The sequence below is a fragment of the Gallus gallus genome, chromosome 17, assembly GCF_016699485.2.
Source record: "Gallus gallus isolate bGalGal1 chromosome 17, bGalGal1.mat.broiler.GRCg7b, whole genome shotgun sequence".
Taxonomy (NCBI): domain Eukaryota; kingdom Metazoa; phylum Chordata; class Aves; order Galliformes; family Phasianidae; genus Gallus; species Gallus gallus.
In genome coordinates, this window is record NC_052548.1 from 9942085 (window position 1) to 9964550 (window position 22466).

The 22466-nt window shown below is 46.8% G+C and overlaps 1 protein-coding gene across 10 annotated transcripts in view; it reads left to right on the forward strand.

Moving 5' to 3' along the window:
• NEK6 (NIMA related kinase 6) overlaps positions 1 to 22466 on the forward strand; it is a 111372-nt gene that overhangs the window by 71524 nt on the left and 17382 nt on the right. For 9 of the 10 annotated variants that reach the window (XM_046901722.1, XM_040649044.2, XM_040649042.2 and 6 more), the window contains 6 exons: positions 9870 to 9994; positions 15242 to 15382; positions 15669 to 15731; positions 17487 to 17597; positions 20948 to 21056; positions 22291 to 22398. In XM_046901722.1, the coding sequence (XP_046757678.1) occupies positions 9902 to 9994; positions 15242 to 15382; positions 15669 to 15731; positions 17487 to 17597; positions 20948 to 21056; positions 22291 to 22398 (625 nt within the window). In that variant the 5' untranslated portion in view covers positions 9870 to 9901. Of the gene's footprint in view, positions 1 to 106; positions 5999 to 9869; positions 9995 to 15241; positions 15383 to 15668; positions 15732 to 17486; positions 17598 to 20947; positions 21057 to 22290; positions 22399 to 22466 lie in introns of those variants that run through there. The other variant, XM_046901721.1, reaches the window with a different exon arrangement.

Sequence of the window (22466 nt, forward strand, 5' to 3'; positions counted from 1 at the left end):
GCACACAGCTCTCCAGGGGAGGCCTTGGCCCCACGAGATGGGCGCTGACCTCTGCCCGTTCTCACTGCAGCTGTCGGTTTTAAAGTGGAAATCTGTTCAAGTCAACGGGGTTTTGGTGGTCTGTGACAACAAGGCGGTGGTGTCCCTGTGCTGCAGTGTTCCTGGGGCACATCCTGCTGAGAGCCGGCCCTGCAGAGTGCTGGGGCAGAGGGGTGTGCTGTCATGGAGATCGCTGATGGCTTGGAAGCCCTTCTGGGGCCATCCCTGATGGCTCGTGCTGCAGCCAGCTCTCAAGGAGGAACGGTGGCAGATTTCTGGAAGGCGGTGGGTTGGACTGGAGAGGCTGAGCAGTGTCATACAGAGCTCTCCTCCTCCTGCTACCTTTGTAACTGACGTGCAGTCTGCTGGGTTTTCTTTCATGCTTTTCTGTTCTGTATTTGTAAGATGAGTCTTCTGTTGCAGAAGCAGGTTTCAGTGTCTGTGATGGCTCTGCGAGGATCTAATGAATCCCCTCAGGAACCTGTCTCCCGGTTGTGCTTTTCTTTCTTCCCAGAGATAAACCACGATGTGTTCTCTTGTACAAGCAGACCTTGCAGCACTTTGGGTATAACAGGTTTTGTTTCAAAGATTTGGCCAGGTGTTTCTGGAGTTGGTTGTTCTGCAAGCGCATCGCCGTGGCATTCCCTTTCAACCTTTTCTTCTTCCTCCATTAATGCCCATAATACTCTGTTTGCTTATGGGTTAAAAAAGAAAGGGTAATGAAGGAAACAGGAACTTCATTTTCAGAATAGGAAGGTGTTTGTGGCCGGGGTGTGGGGAGGTGGGGCAGCTGGAAGGTGCGTGAGGAAGGCATGCCTGGGTTGGCACGTGTGTCTGAGTGACCTGTGTGCCTGTAGGAAGCAAGGTTCAGAATGAGCCACGGATCGTTGGTCCCATCAGGCTTTGGCATGGTTGCCTGTTGTATTTCCTCGTGTTCATCTGAGGCTGGGGACAGCTGAGTGCCAGCTTGCTCCTTTTATTGCTGACATAGGTAGCGCTAATGAGTTTGATAATAGCAGCTAGATGACGTGGGAATATATTTTCCCTTTGGAGACTGTCTCCAATTTGTTATGTAGAACCATATTAAGATTTCTGTTTCCTCTGAAGTCATCCAGCAGCAGGCACAACCTGGGTAGCTTTTGTTTGTGCATCCAGTCCGTGGCATTCGTTCTGCTCCAGATTCAGTTGCCTTTGCCCATGGCTTTCCCTTCACACTGTTCTGCAGAGCAGACTGCTGCTGCTCTCAGGTCTGTGGCTGAGTGCTCTGCTGAGCGCATGTGGCCGCACTCTTCCTCATAGGGCAGCTTCACTTTGCCAGCAGCATTTGGACTAGATTGCAAACACTTGAAAGGGTGAGTCACTCCGTGCCATGGCAGAGCAAGCTCCTCATTGCTTCCTGTGCTGTAGAGGTTGTTTGACCTCCAAAGCAGAGCGGCACAGCCCTGCTTCTGCCTCCTCTCTGCTGTGTTCCCAGTGCTGGGACTTCGCATACCCTCCTGTGTGCCCTGGTTTGATCTGAGGTGGTCTGGGTCTGCTCACCTGCGGCTCTGAGTTCTGACACCCTCTGGAAGCAAAAAGAAATGGCCTCTCAGAATACTTCCTCTTCCTGAAGTGTCAGGTGTGTCATCCCTCCTACGTGAGCACTGTGCTGGCTGCACATGCATTTGTTTAACCTCAATTCGGCTCCGCTGATTTATCAAGTCCTCTTGCAAGCGCTGCGTTGCAGGACTGAAAAATCACTTCTTTGTGAGGCTGTGCTTGAGGAGTGAGCAGGGTGGGTTAATCAAGTTAGTTAGAAACTCCATTAAGGCTTAGGAGCAGTGAGAAGGACAGCTTTTCTGAGCTGCCATGTGTAATGCTAGCTGGAGTTAGAGCTCAGGCTGCACACTGAAATTCCGACTCGCAGGTAATGTGTCTGAAATAACTTTGTGGTTTGAAAACCGTGTATGTAATGTGTCGCTTTCTGTTTGGTTCTACAACAAAACAAAACTGGGTTTAAGTGTTGCTTACAGCAGTAGTGTTGCTGCCACTCGGTCTGTGAGCCATGAGCAGCAGTTCTGAGCTGCAGGCAGCTGGGAGCTGTTGTCCGTGGGCAGCAGCTTCAGTCCCCCACTCTCCTGTTGGGAAGAGCTGCAGAGCAGCACATGGCCAGGGCTGCTGCTGGGAGCCATGGCCTTGTTGAAGGCCCTCTGCATATCTGCATGCACTTAAAATTCCTTAAAATCTATGAAACTTGTATCTAAAATTTCAGGCAGAGTGGTTTTAATTTGTATAGAAGATGTGATAAAGGCATTGGACGTGTTATGTTATAGGAAGACCTTAAAGCGTTTTGTGTTTGTGTTTACCTGCACGTACATGCGTGCTTGTGGGTTCAAATGATCCGCTGGTACTGCTGGGTTCACACTGCAGCATCGGCGCTTATTAACATGAGAGGCACTGCGCACAGAGCAGAATGTGGCACTGAATGGCTTCTGTGTGTTGTGCAGAGCTTGTGTGTTCAGTTAGGATTTTCTCAAAAGGTTGATTCCCAGCTTCTCGTCAGAACATTCTGTGCAGGCCTCTGCAGCAAGAAAAATTGGACCCAATTTAAATAGACAGTCTTGTGAATCCTGAAAGAATTTGGGCATTTAGCCCAGGAAAGGGAGAGTTCTCTGCAAGAACTTCATTAACCCTGTCTGTCAGCAGAATAAGGAATCAAAGTAGCTGTGCAGACTTCCCGAAGCACAGATCTCCTTGTTCTGCCCCGCAGCCGCGACGCGCAGCGCTGATCCAGGAGCTGTGTCTGCAGGAGGGGCGGTGGATGTGCCCTGGGGAGACGGAGCCGAGAACAGCCTTACACATGGAAGAGCGGGTGCTGTCAGTTCCAGATCCTCAGGAATGTGTAGGGAAAGACACTGTTTTACTAGTATAGGTGCTGATACAGTCATCCTTACCATATCTAGTGGAGGAAGGATCCAAACGTATTTCTAGTGTGGCTGTTTTTGCAAGTAGAAAAATGTTAAACCTTTTTACTCTGGGAAGAGTTTCTGCTTCCGTTTGGCTGCTCCTGCAGGGTCTGGATGCCGGGAAGCTCCTGCAGCATCTGGCTGCTGTGTCTGCTTCACGCAGGCTTTACGAGGTGGCTTTGAAGTTGCCTTTGGATTTGAATCGTATGAGTCTTCAGATTGGCTGTGCTGCGTGGTCCTCAGCATCATTTCCTGTGACTTTTGATTATGAGAAATGTAAATACTTCAAGCTGTTGTCCTGATGTTTTGAAGTTAGGTGTGCATATATTAAAAACATCCCCTGGGTTCCTTTGCCCTGCGTGAGAGCCAGGTGTGCTGGCTGCAAGGGCTGCGGCGCAGAGCACCCCTCATGGCCACGTGTGAGGGTACTGCAGGCAGGTGGAGAGATGTGGCAGTGTCTGGCAGTGAACAGATATGACACGAATATATTTCTAGCTCATATTTAATCTTTCCTTCATCGGAAATGAATGAGTTCTGAGGAGGATAACATACATGTTCTTAAATAATTTGGCTTCAGGCTTGAAAGCCGTATTGCATTATAAGTTAGAAGATAAGCATGTTGTTGCATGCTTAGTAAGCAACATGGTAAAATTCCAGGTAGATTGAGTATGTGTTTGTTTTCAACAGGTTTTGTTAATGCTAGTAGTGGCCTGCGAGGTCTGTCTCTGCTGTTTCAAAGACTGTGAAAATGAATCACAGAATGAGAGAATGGCCTGGGTTGAAAAGGGCCACAATGATCATCTCATTTCAACCCCCTGCTATGTGCAGGGTCGCCAACCAGCAGCCCAGGCTGCCCAGGGCCACATCCAGCCTGGCCTTGAATGCCTCCAGGGATGGGGCATCCACAGCCTCCTTGGGCGACCCAACACTTTTAGAAGGCTCAGAACTGCACATAGAAGAGTATGAATTAAGAAGCCTTGGCTTCTTGTCTGAATTGTATGCATATGTGAGTGCCGGCTGGAGAAAAACACAGCCTGCTGTTGCTGGTCAGTATTTACTGTATTACCTGTCTTCAGAGGAACTGTTTTTCGCTTTAAATGCAGCTGCCTGCTGTCCATATGGGAATTCCCCAAATGGGAATAAGCTCCAGGTAGCTTAAAGTTTGTTGACTTAATGTCATTTTGCTTCTAGGTTGTGGAACAGTGAACTGCAGTGTCTGTCACAGTATTTGTATAATGAATATCAGTTGTTGACATGAAAAAGCTGTAGGGCTTCTCAGCCATTTTGCTGCAGCATTCTTGGCAGGTTTGGGGTGTTCAGGAGGCCAGCACCCCGTCACTGCCTGCTAAGGCTGTGCAAACTAGGATCTCAATGGAAAGTCAACGTGAGATGTTAGCACAGTGCTGTCAGGGTAAGCACCGTCCCAGTGTGGGAGGCTCAGTGCTGCTCTGCAGGCAGGGGATGGGTGCTTCCATCACCACGGCCTCGGGGGCTTGGAACCACTTGTGTTTGTCACTGATGGCTGTGCCTTGGTTTCTGTGCTACCTCTGAAATTAGGAATTTAGTAGATGGATAACAGTATTGTGGTACGTTTGTTCTTGCAGGTCATTTCCATAGTTGGAATGTTTGTAACTTGCATTCATATGAGTTGGATGAAGATAACCTTCTGAAAGGCTTCAAAAACATCGTCTGTTAAATGTCGTTCACATGAACTTTGATTAAAACAATGCAGCGTGGTGTCCTTAGGACTTAGAACTATTGGCAGCTCTAGTTTGGAGCACAGTTATTGGATGTGTGTGGTGGTTGATGCTTTGTTACGTGCAGCACCAGAGCCAGGCTCTGCCATCTGAAGCTTCCCTGGTTCCACAGATGGAGAAAGCCAATTTCTGCCTGCTCTGGTTTGAACTTCAGAGCTTATGTCATCAGAATGAATAACGTTTTATTGGATAGTATATTAGCCCTTTGGTCATGGATGTCATTACTAAACCTCATATAAGGTTGTGTAACTGGATGATATTGTTTTCAAGTTCGTTCACACTTCCATGTATTTTATGCATTCCTGGGCACTGCAGGTGCACCGTATTCGCACACTGCTGCGTTTGCTGGTGTGTGTGTAGATACAGTTTCTTCTTAACACAGAGCCCAAGATTTTGATGCTCCTAGCTGATGACACATCAGCATTTGTGCAGCAGTTTCTGCCTGGATTTGCTCAGTGCAGCCTGGACACGCAGTAGGACAGCAGCGGTCCATGGGGCGGCCCTTCCCAAGTCCTCCCCACGCGGTACTGCTTCGCTGTCCTTGCATTTCAGTGGCATTCCTCGCGATTTTTCCTTTAACATTTGTATTTATAGGGGCCTTTTTCCAGCGTTGGCAGGTGTGTATTTCACGTTACCATGAGGGGTTTTTGGATGTTAGACTGTTACTTGCTTATGGTAATTTCCAGTCGTCATAAGGTGACTGAGAGAGATGAGCGGAGAGGAAAAAAATTGTCAAGCATTTACAGTAAATACTCCCTGCTTTTGGAAACACTGTCAGAAGTTTAATTGTTGGGTTCAAGTGAGTTTGTCACACGCCAGACAGAAGCAGTCTGCTGCGAGGAGCAGGTCGTGCCCTCCCACCAGGCAAAAGGGAGAGTGAGAAGCAGGGCTGTGCGGGGCTGCGTCACCTGGCGCTGCAGAAGGGATGGGGCAGGCGGCTGAACCCAGCCTGTAATGAGGTTCTGCACGGCGGCGTGCATGGCTGCGCTTGCTTTGCCAAAGCTCTTCAGTATGATGGATGAGATTTAAAGGTTGATCTGCCTAAATTGCAATGAGAATACTAACGACTGAGATATTTCTGTTGTGAACTATTCCTACCAGACATCACAGCCGTGACAGAAATGGTGTAAGATAATGGACAATAAAAGTCACTCGGAAATAATACTCTCCCAGGACTGGGCTGCCTTCGGCACAGCACGTACCCTGAACCGCAGCGATAATGTAATCATGAGCCAAGATCATCATTTAAATATATAGGTAATCTCATACAGCATCCTGACAGATTTATTTTATGAGCAGGCAAGAGAGAGAACGTTATTGGGCAGTGGAGAGGAGGAGCGCTGCTGGCGCGGCTGTGCTGGTGGGACAGCAAACCCTGCAGCTCTGCCCCTGGGGACCTGGGCCCACAGCCAGGCCTGCCCTGCAGCGTGGCCCTGCCTTCCTGCCCCTGTGGGGGTCAGAGCAGCAGCCTCCTGCTGCTCTGGGCTGTGGTTTAATGCCCATGGGTTGCTGGGATGATGCAAGGATGCGTTTGGTTGTGTTTTATGCTGGGTACCTGGATAGAGCTGCATGGGGACTGGGAGAGGGAAATGTAGGGGAGCAGGAGAGTGGAAAAGCACATACCTACGTACATAGCTGTGTACATCTGTTGTGGTACTGGAGGACATTGGAGCAGGTTGGAGGTGCACACAGCCCCAGGACATCCCAAGAAGGGCGCAGATCTGTTGGGAGAAGCGAAGCAGCTCTCAGGGAGCTCAGGTATATTTTCTCAAAGATGAATTTATTGCAAGTTGGGTGCTGGTCCAGCTGGAAGTCTTTCTCTTCCTTCCATTGTTCCAGAAGCTGTTTTTCCCAGTGCTTCAGGTGCAGACAGGCTGTCCCCACCATTGACAGCTCCGCAAACATTGACGTGGGCTGCACATTCAGCAATGTAAGAACTGCCCCTTTGTGTGCACGATATATTGTACCACCAGTGCCAGTATTTCAGCAACAGGGAATTCAGGTGTGTTCTGTGTCACGAGAGTTCCCTCTGATTTTGGTATTGTTGTGTTGGCGCAGAGGGAAGCATCCCTGCTAGGCAGAAGCAGGAAGGATGCAGGCTCCCACCTCCTGGTAATGATCTTGTTATTGAAGGAGTAAACCGGATCACATGAAACCCAGAACCGAGGTATAAACAACTATTTTCCTCAAGAGAAGAGGCTGCTAAAATCTTGCTGTTTCTTTTTTAACCTCCTTCCGACCTTTCAAAGAGTAATAGGGACACCTCATCACCAGCTGATAGCAGCCCAGGCTGCAGTGTTGTTGCATGCTGTCACCTGGCTGAGCCATTGCATGGGGCTGCAGGTAACTGCTCGGGTGGGACTCGTGCCTTCCTTGGGGAAGTCACCCAGCTCCATGGCTTCCAGTGTGCTGCATCTCATTCAAGTGCTTAATGAGTTGCAAGGCAATGTGTCGTGCTAATGGTTGGAATCCACGGGGTAACGTAATGCACAGGTTGTGTGACACGGCTCTCCAGAAGCCAGCGGTGGTAGGTAGGATTGTGCTGTGCAGAGTGTGTACCTCTTTGGGTGTCACGAAGGGCCCTGCGGTGCCGACCCTGCGAGGATCCCGGCCACCTCCGTGGTGCTGCCAGCTGCCCAGAATAGCCGGGCTGCCGCTCGGAGGACACGCTGTCCCGTAGGTGTCAGCGGGCCGCTGTCATGTGAGCTGTGCGGATCTCTTTTCAGAGCTGATATTTGGTTCTTACTGCTTCCTTTGCTTCCAGCTGCAGTGCCTTAAACAAACAGTGATCAAACCCAGACTCTCCAGCTGATGAATTAGCGCTGCCCTGAGCTGCTGACTGCCTTTCCTCGGCTCAGCCCCCGCAATGACACAGCCTGGAGTTTCCTGTGGCAGCCAGAAAGTTCGGGCTCCCCGGAACGCCCCGGACGGGTGTCGGGTCAGATGGTGGTTTCTCACATTCAGAAGTGACCACCTCCACCCTTTGAGCTCCGTTCCTGTCCTGAGGCAGGACGCCCATCCCCTGGTGGGTCGGTGTGAGGCTGCGGTGTTTCCTGGCACTGTGTGGATGTGCCTTTCGGTTTTGAGGCTGCAAATTCCTGAATCCCCTTAGAGATGGGTGTGGTGTGAAGGGCAGCTGCCTGAGCTCCAGGTGTGCCGCAGCATTCTCTGCCTGCAGCCTCAGATGAGAAAGAGCTGCGTGTTGCATTCTGCCTTTAAGGAAACAACCTTTCTTAAAATAACAACTATAAGATAGTGCTGGCAGTGTAACACAAGGTAGCAGTTTCATAGGGCAGTTTAATATTGATATTGAGACACATTGTTCATTTTTAAATATTCACCTTTGCTGCTAATAAATCGTCAGATACCTCAAACTAAAGGGAAATTAGAATCGAACTCTTTTGTGCTGATGGTGGCCATCCTGCTGCCAGCAGAGCTGCGGAGTACTGACTTTGGGGAGCGCTTTCCCTGAGGGCAGCTCGTGCAGCAGCCGTCCCTGTGGCCGTGTGCGTCTGTTTGCTGCAGCCCACGAGGAGCTGCTGCTGGAAGGGTCCGGCACGGCTACCTCAGGCACTGCTGACAGCTGTGAGAAGAGCTGAGCCTGACTTGCTGCAGAAATTCTTCTGCATCGTATTTTCTCTCTCTGTGTTCACCCCCCCCCCCCAAATATTTAAAATACCTTTGCATTTTAAATTAAGAATTAGTCATTGCTCAGATGCCAGGCGTGCACTATTAATACCCTAATGAGATCAGGTTGTGCTCTCGCTGAGTGAATACTTGCCAAAACTCTTGAAACAAAGTTCTAAAAATGTTGGGGCTGCCACTAAACGTTGCCTTGTCAGTGTTAGGGACAGCAGCAATGCAGCTCTAAAATGCATCTCCCCTAGAATGTGTCTGGGTGATGAATATTTAGCTAGGAATAACATTCCTTAATCACACAAAATATCTACAGCATCCTATTGGATGGGAAAGGGCATCAGTGTGATTCCTGTGCGTGTGCTGTATTTGTGGGGAGTGCATTTCTGGGCTGGCATTGCTCCCAGGGTTCTCCACCTGATCATTCTGTGGGACTCTTTACTCCTATGCTGTGGCCTTTTGCTGTGTATTGCAGCTGTAGTGCAGAGCAGGGTGCTCCAACTCCCATGTCCTCAGCAGTGGCCTTCTCATGCTTTCAGATGTGAGTCTGTGCAGTGCTCAGGCACTGTCCGGCTCTGAGTAGCACCTGGGCATTGTTTTGCTCTTCCAAGTGAATTGGGATGCATCAGTTCCCACATCTCTCTGTTGAGTCTGTAACAAAATAGATAGTAGCTATGATTCCCAGCTTACCAAGTGCATAAGAATCATAAGGGAAGTTCTGGGTATTCTCTGTGTTTGAGCTACATGTTGCCATCTCTGGAAGAACACAGATTCATGTTGAACGTAAGATATAAAGTATTGCAGGACATGAGAAGATGCAGATCGTACACCAGAACTTAACTAACGTGATGTAGGGAAAAGCGTGCCTTCCCCCTGCCCTGTGCATGCCTCACTGATTGCGCATGCCTCAGATTTTCAAAGAGCTTTGAATGCTTTAGAAGCAAGCAATGTACGTCTGTTTGGAAATTTTCCAGGGCTGGGTACCACTGTGCTCCAGCATAGGGAATGTTCTGCTGGCTTGTAGCTTGCTCTGCTGGTTTGCAAGGACTGCTGTGGTGCTTCAGAACCGGCTGGAAGCTGGCACACTGCAGTCCACTGCGAGTTCCTGATGCCTAACAAAGGTGTCCACAGAAGTGACACTCACTGCTGTTAGAATTCATATTTAAGTGTTTTGTAGCATAACAGAGAGTGAATAAACTGTTGTATTTCTTATTATGAAGTTACACCCACGGTGTTTGTGATACAGCTGTTCTTGCCCTGCACCCTCAGGAGCACTGGCACAGCTCGCCCTGTTGCTGCACTCACTCTGCTTGCGTGCAGACTTGCTTGCACTTGGGTTCGTCTTCTCCTGGCAGCTGCTGCTCAGGGGCAGTTGGCTCTGCTTTGCTCTGGTTTGGGGAATTACATGTGTTAGGGGAGGGAGGCCGGGGGCAGGCAGTGTCCCAGTGCTCATTCCCTCGAAGCGTGTGCTGATGGCTCTCTCTGCTCACAGCCCGCAGGTCCGGCAGCGCTTGGCATGTGGGCATGGAGGGGCAGCACGAGCACCCGCAGCACCTGGGGGACCAGACCAGCGCGCTCTGCAAGCTGCCAGGCCAGGACTTCCAGCACGACCCGCAGGTGAGCACGGCCAGCCCTCACCTTCCCTTCTCTGCCCTTCTTCCTGCAAAGATCTCTGCACTGCAGTTCTGAGCACTGCGGCTCTTTTCCCCTTCTCCTCTGTTTATAGCCCAGGTAATACCCAGTTTGGGATGCTGCCAGCCAGTTTCCTGAATCCAATTTTTGATGACGATAAGAGAAAAAGGAAACACTTTAAATTTTGCTTAGAGCAAGTATTTTTAAAACAGCCTGTAAATACATGGATTGCGTTGGCTTTCTCTCCTCTTTGATTCTTTAAAGAAAAGGCCAAAGAAAAGCATTTGTTTGAATGTAAACAAACAGTATTTTATTTCCTTGCACAGTTTGATAATAAATGCTGAAGAGGTAGTTACAAAATACCAGACAGAGTTCATTCTGTGTGAAGGCTCTGTGACTCCATATTCAGAGAGTTTCTGGGAGGTTTCTACCCCAATGTGTTGAGTGGATTCTGTTCCCTTCCTGCCCAGCAGTGGTTCCCCTCCTCTCCCCTCCCTCCCTGCAGCACTGTATCCAGCAATGAAGCTTTTCATGGGATCATGAGGTCTGTATTTTCTGCATTTTTTTAGACCACGAGGCTGTTTTTTAGAACAGATGGGTTAGAAAGCTGAAGCTGTTAGAAGAGCATTGGAGATGCGGCAAAGGGCCGCCCTGAGGAGGTCATGTGGGTGCTGCTTGGGCGCTCAGGCCGTGCAGCCAGCAGTGCTCGTGGCTCCTGGGACAAGGAAGGGCTCTTCAGAAAGCTGTGCCTACGCCCAGCATAGGGTTTGCAACGATGATGAGTTGCCTGCACAGGCAGCATGGCAGTGAATGCATCTTACACAGCACTGCTTGGAAAATACATCGTATGGAGCAAAGCCCCCCTTTCCTAATGTAGCAATTTGTCATATTAAGTCACTTAATAATAATTGAATCCCCTTGATTAATCTCCTAGAATTAGCCAGTTGCATTTTGAGCAATTAGGGTTAATTACTGCCTCATTTGGCAGGATAGAGCCCCTGTAATTATTTCATGAACAAGATTAGGAAGTGTTCCTGTGTAGCAGATACGTTCATGGCATCTTGGAGCACATGTTAGAATTTGTAATGACATAGTTAAATGTAATTAGTAGCTAGTAATCTGCGTGCTGCTGTTGTGCTGATGCTGAGTGGGCTCATTTTGCCGCGTGGTCGCCGTGCAGTGAAACCTCCCCTGAAGGCTGTGAGCAGCCGGGTTGTGGTGGTGGGACTCCTGCAGTAAATTGTCTGTCTGGAGAAGGATTAGGACTGCAGGGAGACTTGCTCAGATCTTGTTTCTGTTTGTTTTAAAAGAAGCAGTAAGTGTGGTTTAGAAATGAACACAAGTTGTCACGCTCACAGGGCAGGCTCCTCTCTGCTGATGGCGTAGGGTGGCCTGTCGTGTGCCATCCAGCAGCAGAGGCTCTGGTTTTTCCAAATTGCTTTGGTTATTTCAACGTGACTATGAATTTCTCCCTTTCCTTGTCACGAACAACTACAAATAGCTGTCGATACAGACGGTAAAACTTGGAAATTCAAGCCAAGTTCTGCAGCAAACTTTAACTTGTGGGTAACATCTCAGGTGAAGGATGGCTCACGTTGTAGTGTAGTCTGGGTTTGAAGCCACGAAATGCAAAAGCTGATGTATTCTTCAGTAATTACTTGACTACCTGCTTGAAGGATAATCCATATTTTAAAAGTTTCCTCATCTCTTGTGAGCTCAGAAGTTCTTTTTTTAATCAGTCTGCTCTAAAGTGTTCTCATAAATTCACACTGGAATTTCAACCTCAAAGTATACGGAATTCTTTCAGGTAAGCGTTACTGAGTGGAGATGGGTGTTCAATTTGGGGCATCGTAAAGAGGCTCTGAAATGCTGATGCTGATAGTAAATCATTGCCTATAATGTGTACGTGTTCAGCTGTAGGGGCTAAAGCTTCTCCATCTCCTATCACAGATGTCTTTTAAAGGTGAAATTAGTTTACGGTAAATGTCATTCAGATGAAGTATGCGCTTTAGAAGCAAGGAAACAGTTGCTTTAAAATTAATGATGCATTGCAAATATCAGAAAAAAACTTATATCCAGCGTAAAGATAATTAAAATTCAGGTCAGAACTGTATGACTTCGTCAGACTAAATTTTTTAATGAGATTTCAGAAAATTAATTGGGCGAGTATGTTTTTTTACTCTTCTAAATTTCATTGCGTGGCTCTACAGGAAAGAAGCTTTTATTAGTATCGAAAGGCAGTAGTGTCTGACTTTTAACTGTTGATTAACCAATCCTTAACAATTTTTAGCTTGATTAAAAATAAGCCTCATTTTCCACATGGCAATCAAACTGCAACAAAACATTTGAACATATCATTAATTGGTATTAATGCTCAGGGTTTACTCCTTGAGCAGTGGCTGTCTGCACCCATGGACTTTTGGATTGGTGTTCTCTTCCACCCCTCCAGGAGCAGCAGTCCCACAGGCGCTGCTCTGCAGCATGCTAACATTCTGCTGACTCTTTGCCCTGGTTCCATCTCACTTCTTGGTGCTGTGCTTTGCCCAAAGCACCGGTGGTGGCTGCAGGGAGGGCTCTCAGTACTGCTCTGGTTTCCCCCAGTATTCAAATAATAACAGAGAGGTAAATTTGTTCGTCTTGTGTTTGCAAGAGCAGGGGGGCTGTGGCTGTGCCCTGTTCTCTGTGCCTTTGGGTGAGGAGGGCCAGGTGAGTCACCGAGCATCGCTGCGTGTCGGCACTACTCCTGGAAGGGAAACAAAGGCTCTCACCAGGAAAGCAACCCAGGAGTTGACTGGTGTTACTGCAACAGCCATCCCCCAGAATCTGAAAGCAGGAGTAGAAACTGCGTCCTATCAAAGAAAAGCATGGAGAGAGTAAGGATTGTTTGTTTATTTTAATGCTGTTCTCTGCAGTTGCCCGTGCATCTTAATAGTCTGGTAGGCAGGGACTCCCATTTACCTTTCATTAATTTCTTGCCACTTTGCTGTATCTGTCTGGGGGTGTGCAAGATTAAATGACTGAAGTCTTTATTGCATGGTTTTGTGTTTTTTATATTACAAAGCCTTACTGATGCTGCTTTGCAGAAAAAACATTGAGGCTGAAGGCTGTGGCAGACATCACCCTGAGGGATCTGCAGAGGGCTCTTGCTCCATAACTTCTGGGAGCTTCAGAATTCTTGCTTTTGCAGCAGTGATCGCATCTGAAAAGGAGCGTGTATGCTGGAGATGTAGTCCAGAGTAGCCTGTTCTTGGAGTGATCTCTGCATTTCTTCTGAAAAATGAATAGCCTCTTTATTGGAATGAGGAATTAATTGACTTCAATCTTTGACTTTTTTTTTTTAATGGAGTTCTAGAAAAATGAGACCTCATTGTGTGCATAAAGAGAACGGCCTCTGTCTCAAAAGGAGCTCTTCCCAGTCTGTCCCCTTCCTCCAGCTGCCCCAGCAGACGTGTGCAAACAGCCACGTTTCACAGTGTCTTTACAGTTATGGGGCTTTGCTTTTCAGGGCTTTTTTCTTTTTCATTCTTTTCTTTGGAGCTCTATCACTGACCTCGATGGCTCATGGTCCTCCCGCATTCATACAGACACGAACACTTCCCTGAGCCTCAATTTGTCTGAACATGAGAAAATCTAGCTTTGACAGACAGATCTGGAAATAATGGTGTTAACCAATTGTACACCCAATTTGTGTATGGAACCTCTTAGATTTGCAGAAGTAGAGGTCAGAGTTTATTTGAGCAAGTAGGTGTTGGTTCTTTGACAGCCGTATGGAAAGTTCTAGTGGTTCAGCATGGGGGAAATAAGAAGTCCCCTTTGTCAGAAGTCACGACAGGAGTGCAGTGTGTGTAAGGCCAGATTCAGGGGCGATGTTCGGAGAAGGTCGGTGCTTCTTAGGTCTGCTAAATGTGTAACGTGACGTGTTCCCTGCTTACATCAACGTGCAGGAAGCACAGAAGGGTTTCAGACAGCCATGGGAAGGCAGTGCTGCCCTTGGCTGGAGGGAGCTCTGCCCGACCCGAGCATGCTCTCTGCTTTGTGCTGCAATCAAACATCTTCCAGCCTGGACGAAAGCTCCATTATTTTAATTAGGTCTGATAGGTTGTGATAGCAAATGCAAATCTAGGTCATTGCATATGTAAATGTGCAGCTGTGGTCCTGGAGGATGCCAGAACATATCAGCTGAGGTGTCCAGTCGTCACCCAGCATTAACTCCAGCACGGCAAGCAGACTTCAGCTGCTAACCATGGCAAGTGGTGGGGACACACACGTCCTGTCACTTGACTAACATTTATTTACGTTTTCAGGTTAAGGAGTGGATAGGTATTTCTTGGCACGTGCTTAAAACACTAATTTGCACTTAGGCACGGTAGGTGTAAACACACAATTTAATGATTAATAAAGGGCAAACAGGTACCATCCCTGATCCTAGTATGGATCTCTTTCACAAGACAAAGTTTTGTTGTAGCTGCTTCATAAAATCTCATTATAGAAGCGTTATCTTTATTCCTCCCAGGCAGGAGAGCTGTTCTCCAGCTTTCACGCTGCTCGAGGGGAGCTGTGTGTGGGCTGGGGGGCTGTGCAGGGCATGGGGGGCTGAGCTGTGTGGGGAGGGGAGCACTCCCTGAGCAGTTCCAATGAAGATGCTGAAACGAGCTGCTCATTTCCATGGGAGCAGCCTTTATGCATAACTGCAAATTAAGCTCTTGTACTGTCCTCAGCCTCGAGAAACAAAAGCCATTTCTCATGGTATGAGAGTACTGAAATGCTCGTTGTGTTGGATGGAAAAATGTACCTGTGGCGTTGGTGTTTCAAAAAGAATTACTCAGAGTGTCATTTCATGTGAAGAGGAGTGGTTTTGCTCTTTTAGGGAACTTAAACTGAGAAAGCTGCTGCTAATGGCCTGGAGATAAAGATCCAATTATGTGCCTACTTTAATTAGCAGGCATTGCGTGGACATTAGTGCAGTGTGTTATTGTGTTCTCTGGAGCCCTAAGTCTGGTACAAGGAATGCATCCTGTAAGACGTGCTAACACAGGTGTGTGTGCAGCACTGGTAGAAGTTGCCGGGCTGGGAGCTGTACCTGCGCTCAGCTCTGTTCCCATCCGCACCCCGCTGGGCTGGGAGGTTTTGGCAGCGGCCGTCTCCTGCGGCTGGCTCTGCCTGGCTGTGGGGCTGGGCTGGGCTGGGGCTGGGGCTGGCTGCTGAAGATCTGGTTTGTTTTAAATCCAACAGAGACATTTAACATCATACCCGTATCGCTGCACACTGGCAGACTTTCAGATAGAGAAGAAGATCGGACGAGGACAGTTCAGTGAAGTTTACAAAGCAACTTGTCTTCTGGACAGAAAACCTGTGGCATTAAAGAAAGTTCAGGTGAGCACTGGAATTCAGTCTTTCTGCTTAGTGAGCAGAATGGCACTGTTTCTCCCATTGCTTGGAATATTGCCTACAGCTTCTAAGGTTAGATTACCCTGCTGTTAGCCCTTCGGTGGCTTCAAAATAAAGAGAACGTTTGTTGCTGGTCTGTGGGCTGTATGTGTGTGCACTCACTGCAGTAGATGCCATACAAAGATGGGAAGCAAAGGCCGGCTCCTTGCTGAATAAGCTCTTGGATTTTGTCACCATCTCACTTGAATCTTCTGCTTTTTTGTCTTTGAAGATTTTTGAAATGATGGATGCCAAGGCTAGGCAAGATTGCATTAAAGAGATTGACCTCTTGAAGGTAAGAGTTTTATTACTCTTTTTTTTTTTTTTTTTTGAGGAAAAATACCAGCTGGTAATACCACATTGTTTGTTTGTTTGCACAGTACCTTAGAGAAGACCAGACAGCATTCCAAAAATTTGTTTAGCTGGGGTGAGGGGAAGAGCAGGGATGTTTGCTGACAGACTGCATACATTCTAGTATCTTGTTTATTATGCAAATCATTACTGTGCAGGTTGTTTAATTATTTTTTGTTGTTGAAGGCAAATGAATCTTCCTAGCTAGCACTGCTCAGACCTAAACATTGTTAGAGGTTTGTTGCATTAGATAAACAAAATAGAGGCTGGAATGCAGGAAGAGAGAGGTGCCAGCATGGTTGGGAGGGGTGCAGGCTGCCTTCCTCGTCACTGCTGTGGTGGTTTGATGTGTTCTGCTGGCACGTGGTGCTGAGGGCTACGGCTGGGTTTGTGGGATTACATGAACTCTGCGATGCCTCCGGGAGCTCAGCAGAGTTTTCCCATCAGAAAGTCCTACAGAAGGCAGAAAAGAACTCTGAAATCAGAGGCTTAGCTTTACCTACAGGAGCAGTGTGCAACACCGTGCCATCGGCTGCGCCCTGAGAGCTCGTTTGATGGATGCGAGGCGTCCTGACGCACGTTGGGTGTTGGAACCCATTCTGCTTGGGGCTTTGGTGCTTTCTTGCCTGAAATCTGATCTTAGACTGATGTATCTGAGGGCAGACACGTGAGAGAAATTGCCCAGAGACGATGGGCTCTGCGATTTCTTTATTTGTCTGTGTCTCTGTCTGGTGGGAATGCTCCTCTCCTGATGCCTGCACATGGATCCCATTAGTGCTAATGCGCGCCAGTGCCGAGGCATCGCAGAGGAGAATCTATCCCCTAATGTGCATGCAGAGAGCCTGATTAGCATGATGGATTGTAACAGTGTTTCTTTTGGCTTTGTAACCCCTGAAATAGGCAGGTTGAGTCACAGCTGTTTAGTAGATGAAATGCTCACTTCAGTAGTTTCTGAATTTACTGCATTTCTAGGAGTGCGAGTGAAAGAAAATGTAATGCAGGATGAGCAGGAGGGAGCGAGGAGAGGAACCCGGGGTCTCCATTTTCTCCTAAGAAATCACAGGTTTCCATTTTAAGAAATTGAGACATAAAATATTAAGATAAATTCTAATTTGAGCAAGTTTCTTAGTTTAGATCTGCCAGTAATCCAACAGTCTGAGCAGATGCACGTTTGTAAGCAACAATGATGATAAAAAGATACCATGAGAAAAAAAACCTACACTTAAATAAAAGAAACAAACATGTAATCATAAATAATGGGAAAAGTAGACCAATGTACTGCAAGCAATTTGCACACAATTCTATTTCCATCGAATTTTAGTTGAATTCTACCTTTGTTTTTAGTAAGGGGTACTGCAATCAGTAATTGATTCTGTGGCTTTGTTGGGTTATTTGTACGTCTGATGTTACTGCCTACCCAGTTTCTGTCAGAATGCTGCTTTAAAAATGTGTTTGCAGGAGGAAAGGCAGCTTCACCCTGCTCTGGGCCGTGCTGCTCTTTAAGCACACTTTATTATGCTGTGCCTTTGATAAATGAATTTCTCTCACGTACTTTCTTACTAGGATGACCCAGAACACGGTTTGTAGTTGCATCTGTTATCAACTGCTTTGCATAACGATTACGAAAAGGGTGCAGGTTGTGTATCTTTGAGTTGTTACTGCACCGTTACACATCTTCTTGCACTCCCTCTATCTACAGCAACTGAACCACCCCAATATAATTAAATATTTGGATTCTTTCATTGAAGACAATGAACTTAACATTGTCCTGGAGCTGGCAGATGCTGGTGATCTCTCCCAGATGATAAAGGTAAGGACACGTTGATTCTGAGGGGCTGCGGGCGCTCGGTCGTTGGCCTGGAGGCAGCTGTGTGATGGCACACAGTGGTGCCATTGGGGTTTGCTCACCTGGAGGCGGTGGCAGGACCCGGGTGGATCACAGAGCTGCAGGGGTTGGAAGACACCCCTGGAGGTCATCCAGTCCAACCCCTCCCAAAGCAGAGGCTGCAGAGCGGGGTGGTGGGTGCATGCTGTTCCTTATGGGATTGATCTGTCCCATCTCTGACAGATGGGGACACTTAATTCTTGTTGGATTCAGTGTTCACGTAGCATGTCTGCTGCTCTGCACATTCAAGGCAACGTATTGACTTTCCTTGCAGCAGGGATTTGGGTTTGAGGAAATGTTTCAAGTTCTTGCTCTTCTCTTATGTTGCTCTCAGGAACGCTTGTGTCGCTGCAAACCAGCTTTAGTTAAGCTATTACCACCTGCTTTTATATTTTCTTTGACATGTTAATCTTTAGACATACATCCCTTGTGAGAACAGATGTGTTATATCATGTTTGTTAGCACTCTCAACCTTCTCTCAGTGTTTTACCTGTTTTTTTGCCATCATTATTCTGTAATTATCATAAATGAATGTTTGGAAAGTTCTCCTCCTCCTTGTTGTCACAGTTAAAATATCTTATTAACAGATTTGTTTTCTTTGCCAGCACAGCTATGAGGCACTAGGCCAAAGGCTGTCAAACAAGTTACACATGGAGTCCACAGTCAGTGGCTAGATTTACACTTCCCATGAAAATGTGCTTCCTCTCAGGGAAGTGCCTGGGCTGCGTGTGCTGGGGCACGGCAGGCTGTGGGGAGGGCCGGAGGAGAGCAGACCCACAGCTTCCCGGCATTCCTTACTGAGAGCTGAGGGCCTCACTGAGTTTCCTGCAGCCCAGAGTGGAGCTTTATGAAGAATTCTGAATACCAGGTTGGGACAGATCCCAGCACCAAGCTCCTCCCATGCTGAGCTTTCCCCTTTTCCCAGCAGCTCATAGGAAACCTGCAGTTTGTCACAGGCCTTTGGTAGCAGCGGTGTGGGGCTGTGAGGGCAGAGATAGGGCTGCTGTGCTCCTGGGCCATGCAGGTGTTTGTCTTGTTTTTAAATCTTAGCTTACAAGAAGTTTTACCGACATAATTGTCAGATACCATCATGGAAAATACTTGCACTTTCTTTTTGCAATTTTCAGCTTTTAGTTTAAAGCCTTTCTTATCAATGAATACGTTTTTCATCTGTCAGAACTGGCTGCTTAATTATCATAAAATTATTGTCATGCCATGAAACAGGTAACTCCTGTATACATACCTGGAAGCAGCATTGCACACGTTCTCTCTGCTGGTGCTCCCAGGTCCGGTCTGTTCTCCCACACCTTTGTCCCATGAGTGGGGAGGATGCTCAGGGCCTTTCCTGGGTCAAATAAACCACGCCTTTCAGTGGTTCAAATATTTGAATTCACATGTTTATTTTTTTAATGAAGGGAAACAAATGAAATACCCACCAACTGTAGCACCAGGAGGGGATTAAATTCTCCTCCTGAGCGCAGTTGGAAGCAGAGTTGCTGAACCTGGGTTTGCTGCCCGCTCCTCTGCAGCAGCACTGCTCCCCCCATCCCTGGGGAGTTCGGGCTTACGTGAGGATTGTCAGTGCTGGGGAGGCGGTGGGAGCAGCAGCAGCAGAGCTCTGAAGGTGCGAGAGTGATAAACACAGGGACTGTCTTTGTCACGCCCCTGTTGCCTGCATTATTTATGAGGTATTGTAAAGCTGATGTAAGGGAGTGCCGCTGGATAACACACTGGAGAGTTGGGGCTCTCTTGTAAATGTCAGACAAGTCTTATTGGACATGACATTTGGAAAATTATCACTTGTGGTCTTGCATATCCACTCTTAAATACTTTACTGAAAATTAAATAATATTATCATGTATATAACACTTTATCCCTCACCCTCTGTGCTCTCTATCAAGTTTTGGTTTGAAACTTGCAAGCTGTCAGACTTGCTGCCTGGGGAATTGCACAGTCGTGCCCCTTCACAGCTGATGTGCAAAATAAAATTTGCCATTACTTGAGTCAAACACGAACCAGTAACAGCATTTCACATAAAATACAAAATGTGACAACGGACATCAGATGTCTGTACTGAGAGGAAAAAGCACGAGATGCAGAAAGGGGCAACAGCCAATTTCCTTCCTTTATTCTTGCTCCTACATGCTGCTGACTGAAATTCTCAAGGGTATGATGCAAAAGAAATGCGATTGTGGAGCGCTAGAAGGATGTACAGCATTTCAGAGCTGGTTGTTATCCAGCAATACCTTATATATCAAAGGCTGAGGGTAAATCTTAAACCACTGCAAGTTTGTTGGAAGTGGGTTTTGTTAGTGCTCCAGAGGAAGAACGTGCTCGGTGTCGAGCACAGGAAGAAGCAATGAGAAGTCGGGGACCAATAATTGGAAGTAGTGCAATTTTGGGAAGCATTGGAGGAGGCTGTGGTACTTTGCACGATGTGCACAGCTGCAGTGCAGTCCTGAAATGGAGACATTGAAGGTGCATCATGTTCAGCCTTTGCTGCAGTGTATGACTGGCTATTTATCCTGTAATAAGTTACTGGGGAGGAAGATTGAAGTATTGGAGATAACCATCCCCGTGCTGCACCGCTTCTTATTGCGTGCATCATGTTTATGGTTATTTTATCTGAGAGTTTTTAGCACCTAGAGGTCCACAGAATCTGGACTCGTCTGTGCTTGACGCTGCATAAATGCACATAAAAACGGTCTCCTTCCAAATCTGTGTGTGTCTTGATCAGCAGTGTCTTTGCATCTCACTGGAGATACTGCAGTTAATTTAATATTCCTATTATGCATGAAAAGGAATACATTATCCTACCTGATCACGGAAGAAATACAGATACTTTATTGATGCTATGGCCATCTTCTTAGAAGAGGAAACACATTGCTTTGTTGTTAATAGACTGTACGATAATGAATGTTTATGAGATTTTTTTTTTAATGATCTTTTGTTACTTAAGGCAAAATATTTGAGACATTTGTTGTTCTGAGGCATTAAATATGTTTTGCAAGGTAATTAAGGAGATTAATGCTGATTATAATTGGTGTCCATTCAAAAATGTCAAACCTATTTAAGCGTATTTTTCGTAATAGTTGTTAATTAGTGAACTGCATTGAAGTTTGCATACGGAGAGAAGGAGTTAAAGCTAATCAGAAAAAAAGTCATGCTGCTGCAGATCCGGAGGACACGAGCAATGGGCAGCTGACGAACACGAGTCCGGGAACTGGTCAGATGTGCTGCCTTTTCACTGATCTTTTATTTATTTCCTTCCTCAGTATTTTAAGAAGCAGAAACGGTTAATCCCAGAAAGGACGGTGTGGAAATATTTTGTGCAGTTATGCAGTGCGGTTGAACACATGCACTCCCGCAGGGTGATGCACAGAGGTAACATTAATTCAGTCTCTTTTCACTGAATAATAATATAATGTTCCAATTAGTAAGCGCCTACATTCAAAAACAATTATGCTGATGTTCAGCCAATGCATGTTTAGAGAGGCTGGAGCTTGCAAGATGGATTTCTCCTTCTGTCTTTTTGCCTCATTGTTAAAGGATTCGGTCCGAAGTGAGTGTGCTATTAGGAAGATGAGCTGCTTTGTATTCCAGACACTGATATTGAGTAGAAGTGTCAAACATGCCATTAGAAAAGTGTCAGAAGTAAAATGCTGAGACTACTGGATACGGTGAACTCTCTAAGAAATAGTCTTCATTATATTAGTTGTGACCTTAGAGAGTTAAGGAGAGTTTTCCTCTCTTGCAAGCTTTTCTCAAGTATTAATACGAGTATGTCCCACACTCATTGCCTGTTCTCCATTTCTGTTCGTTGTTTTGAATCTCTTCTCTTGGAACTTTTTGCTTTGAACTTTGTCCAGAAGTCACATTGCTTCTGTCAGTGTGAATGAAATGCTTAGTGAAGGACCTGACCCAAGGGGTGTGGGTGTCCAAGAGGCACCAATACCGGCCTCTGCTGCCTCTGCCATTTCTTTCCTTCTTGGAAGTAGTGAATTCTTAACCAGTTTTTTCCGCATTGTGGTATCATTTCTGCTCCCCTTCCCACCACTCGTGTAGCTTATCTGTACCTGAATTATGTGTACTGTAGGTAACTGAAACACGGAGTCCTGTGCATTTGGTCTGCTCTAACTGTGAGAAGGAGCCTCCCTAACTTCTAGCCTGATGTGACTTCTTGGGAAGCCAGGGTTCTAGTGATTTTTATAGTACACAAACAAAATGGGCTGTATGGAGCCCAGAATTTAAGTGTAGTAAGGCAGTAATTTGTGGGTGGTGGGCAGTACTGTTTCATGCAGAAAATTGTTTGCTTCCTTTGGGGAACAGCTCAGCATTGCTTTGATTGATTACATCCGTTAAAGAGGTTGCTGCTATTGTGTGATGCTATTTCCAATCACTTTTCCTCGCTGGTATTTTTTATGTGTTGAGAAGTGTGCTCTGCTGTGTGTGTATGGAACCTGAAGTCATAAAAGACTCAGCCTATCAAAGCTGTAAGGAAACACGGTTCTGTTCGAGTCTGTCCTGCACAGGCAATGCTCCAGGCTATGCTTCTATTGCAGTATTAGAACCAGATAACCTTTTGTGGCTTTGACCTTCTACCTTTTTCTTCTTGCAGACATAAAACCAGCCAATGTGTTTATAACAGCCACAGGGGTGGTGAAGCTGGGAGATCTTGGATTAGGCCGGTTTTTTAGTTCTAAAACCACTGCAGCACATTCCTTAGGTAAGATGATTCTTCTCAACATGAAGCAAGCACTACTGTACAGCTGTCAGCTGTGATGTTCAAAGGAA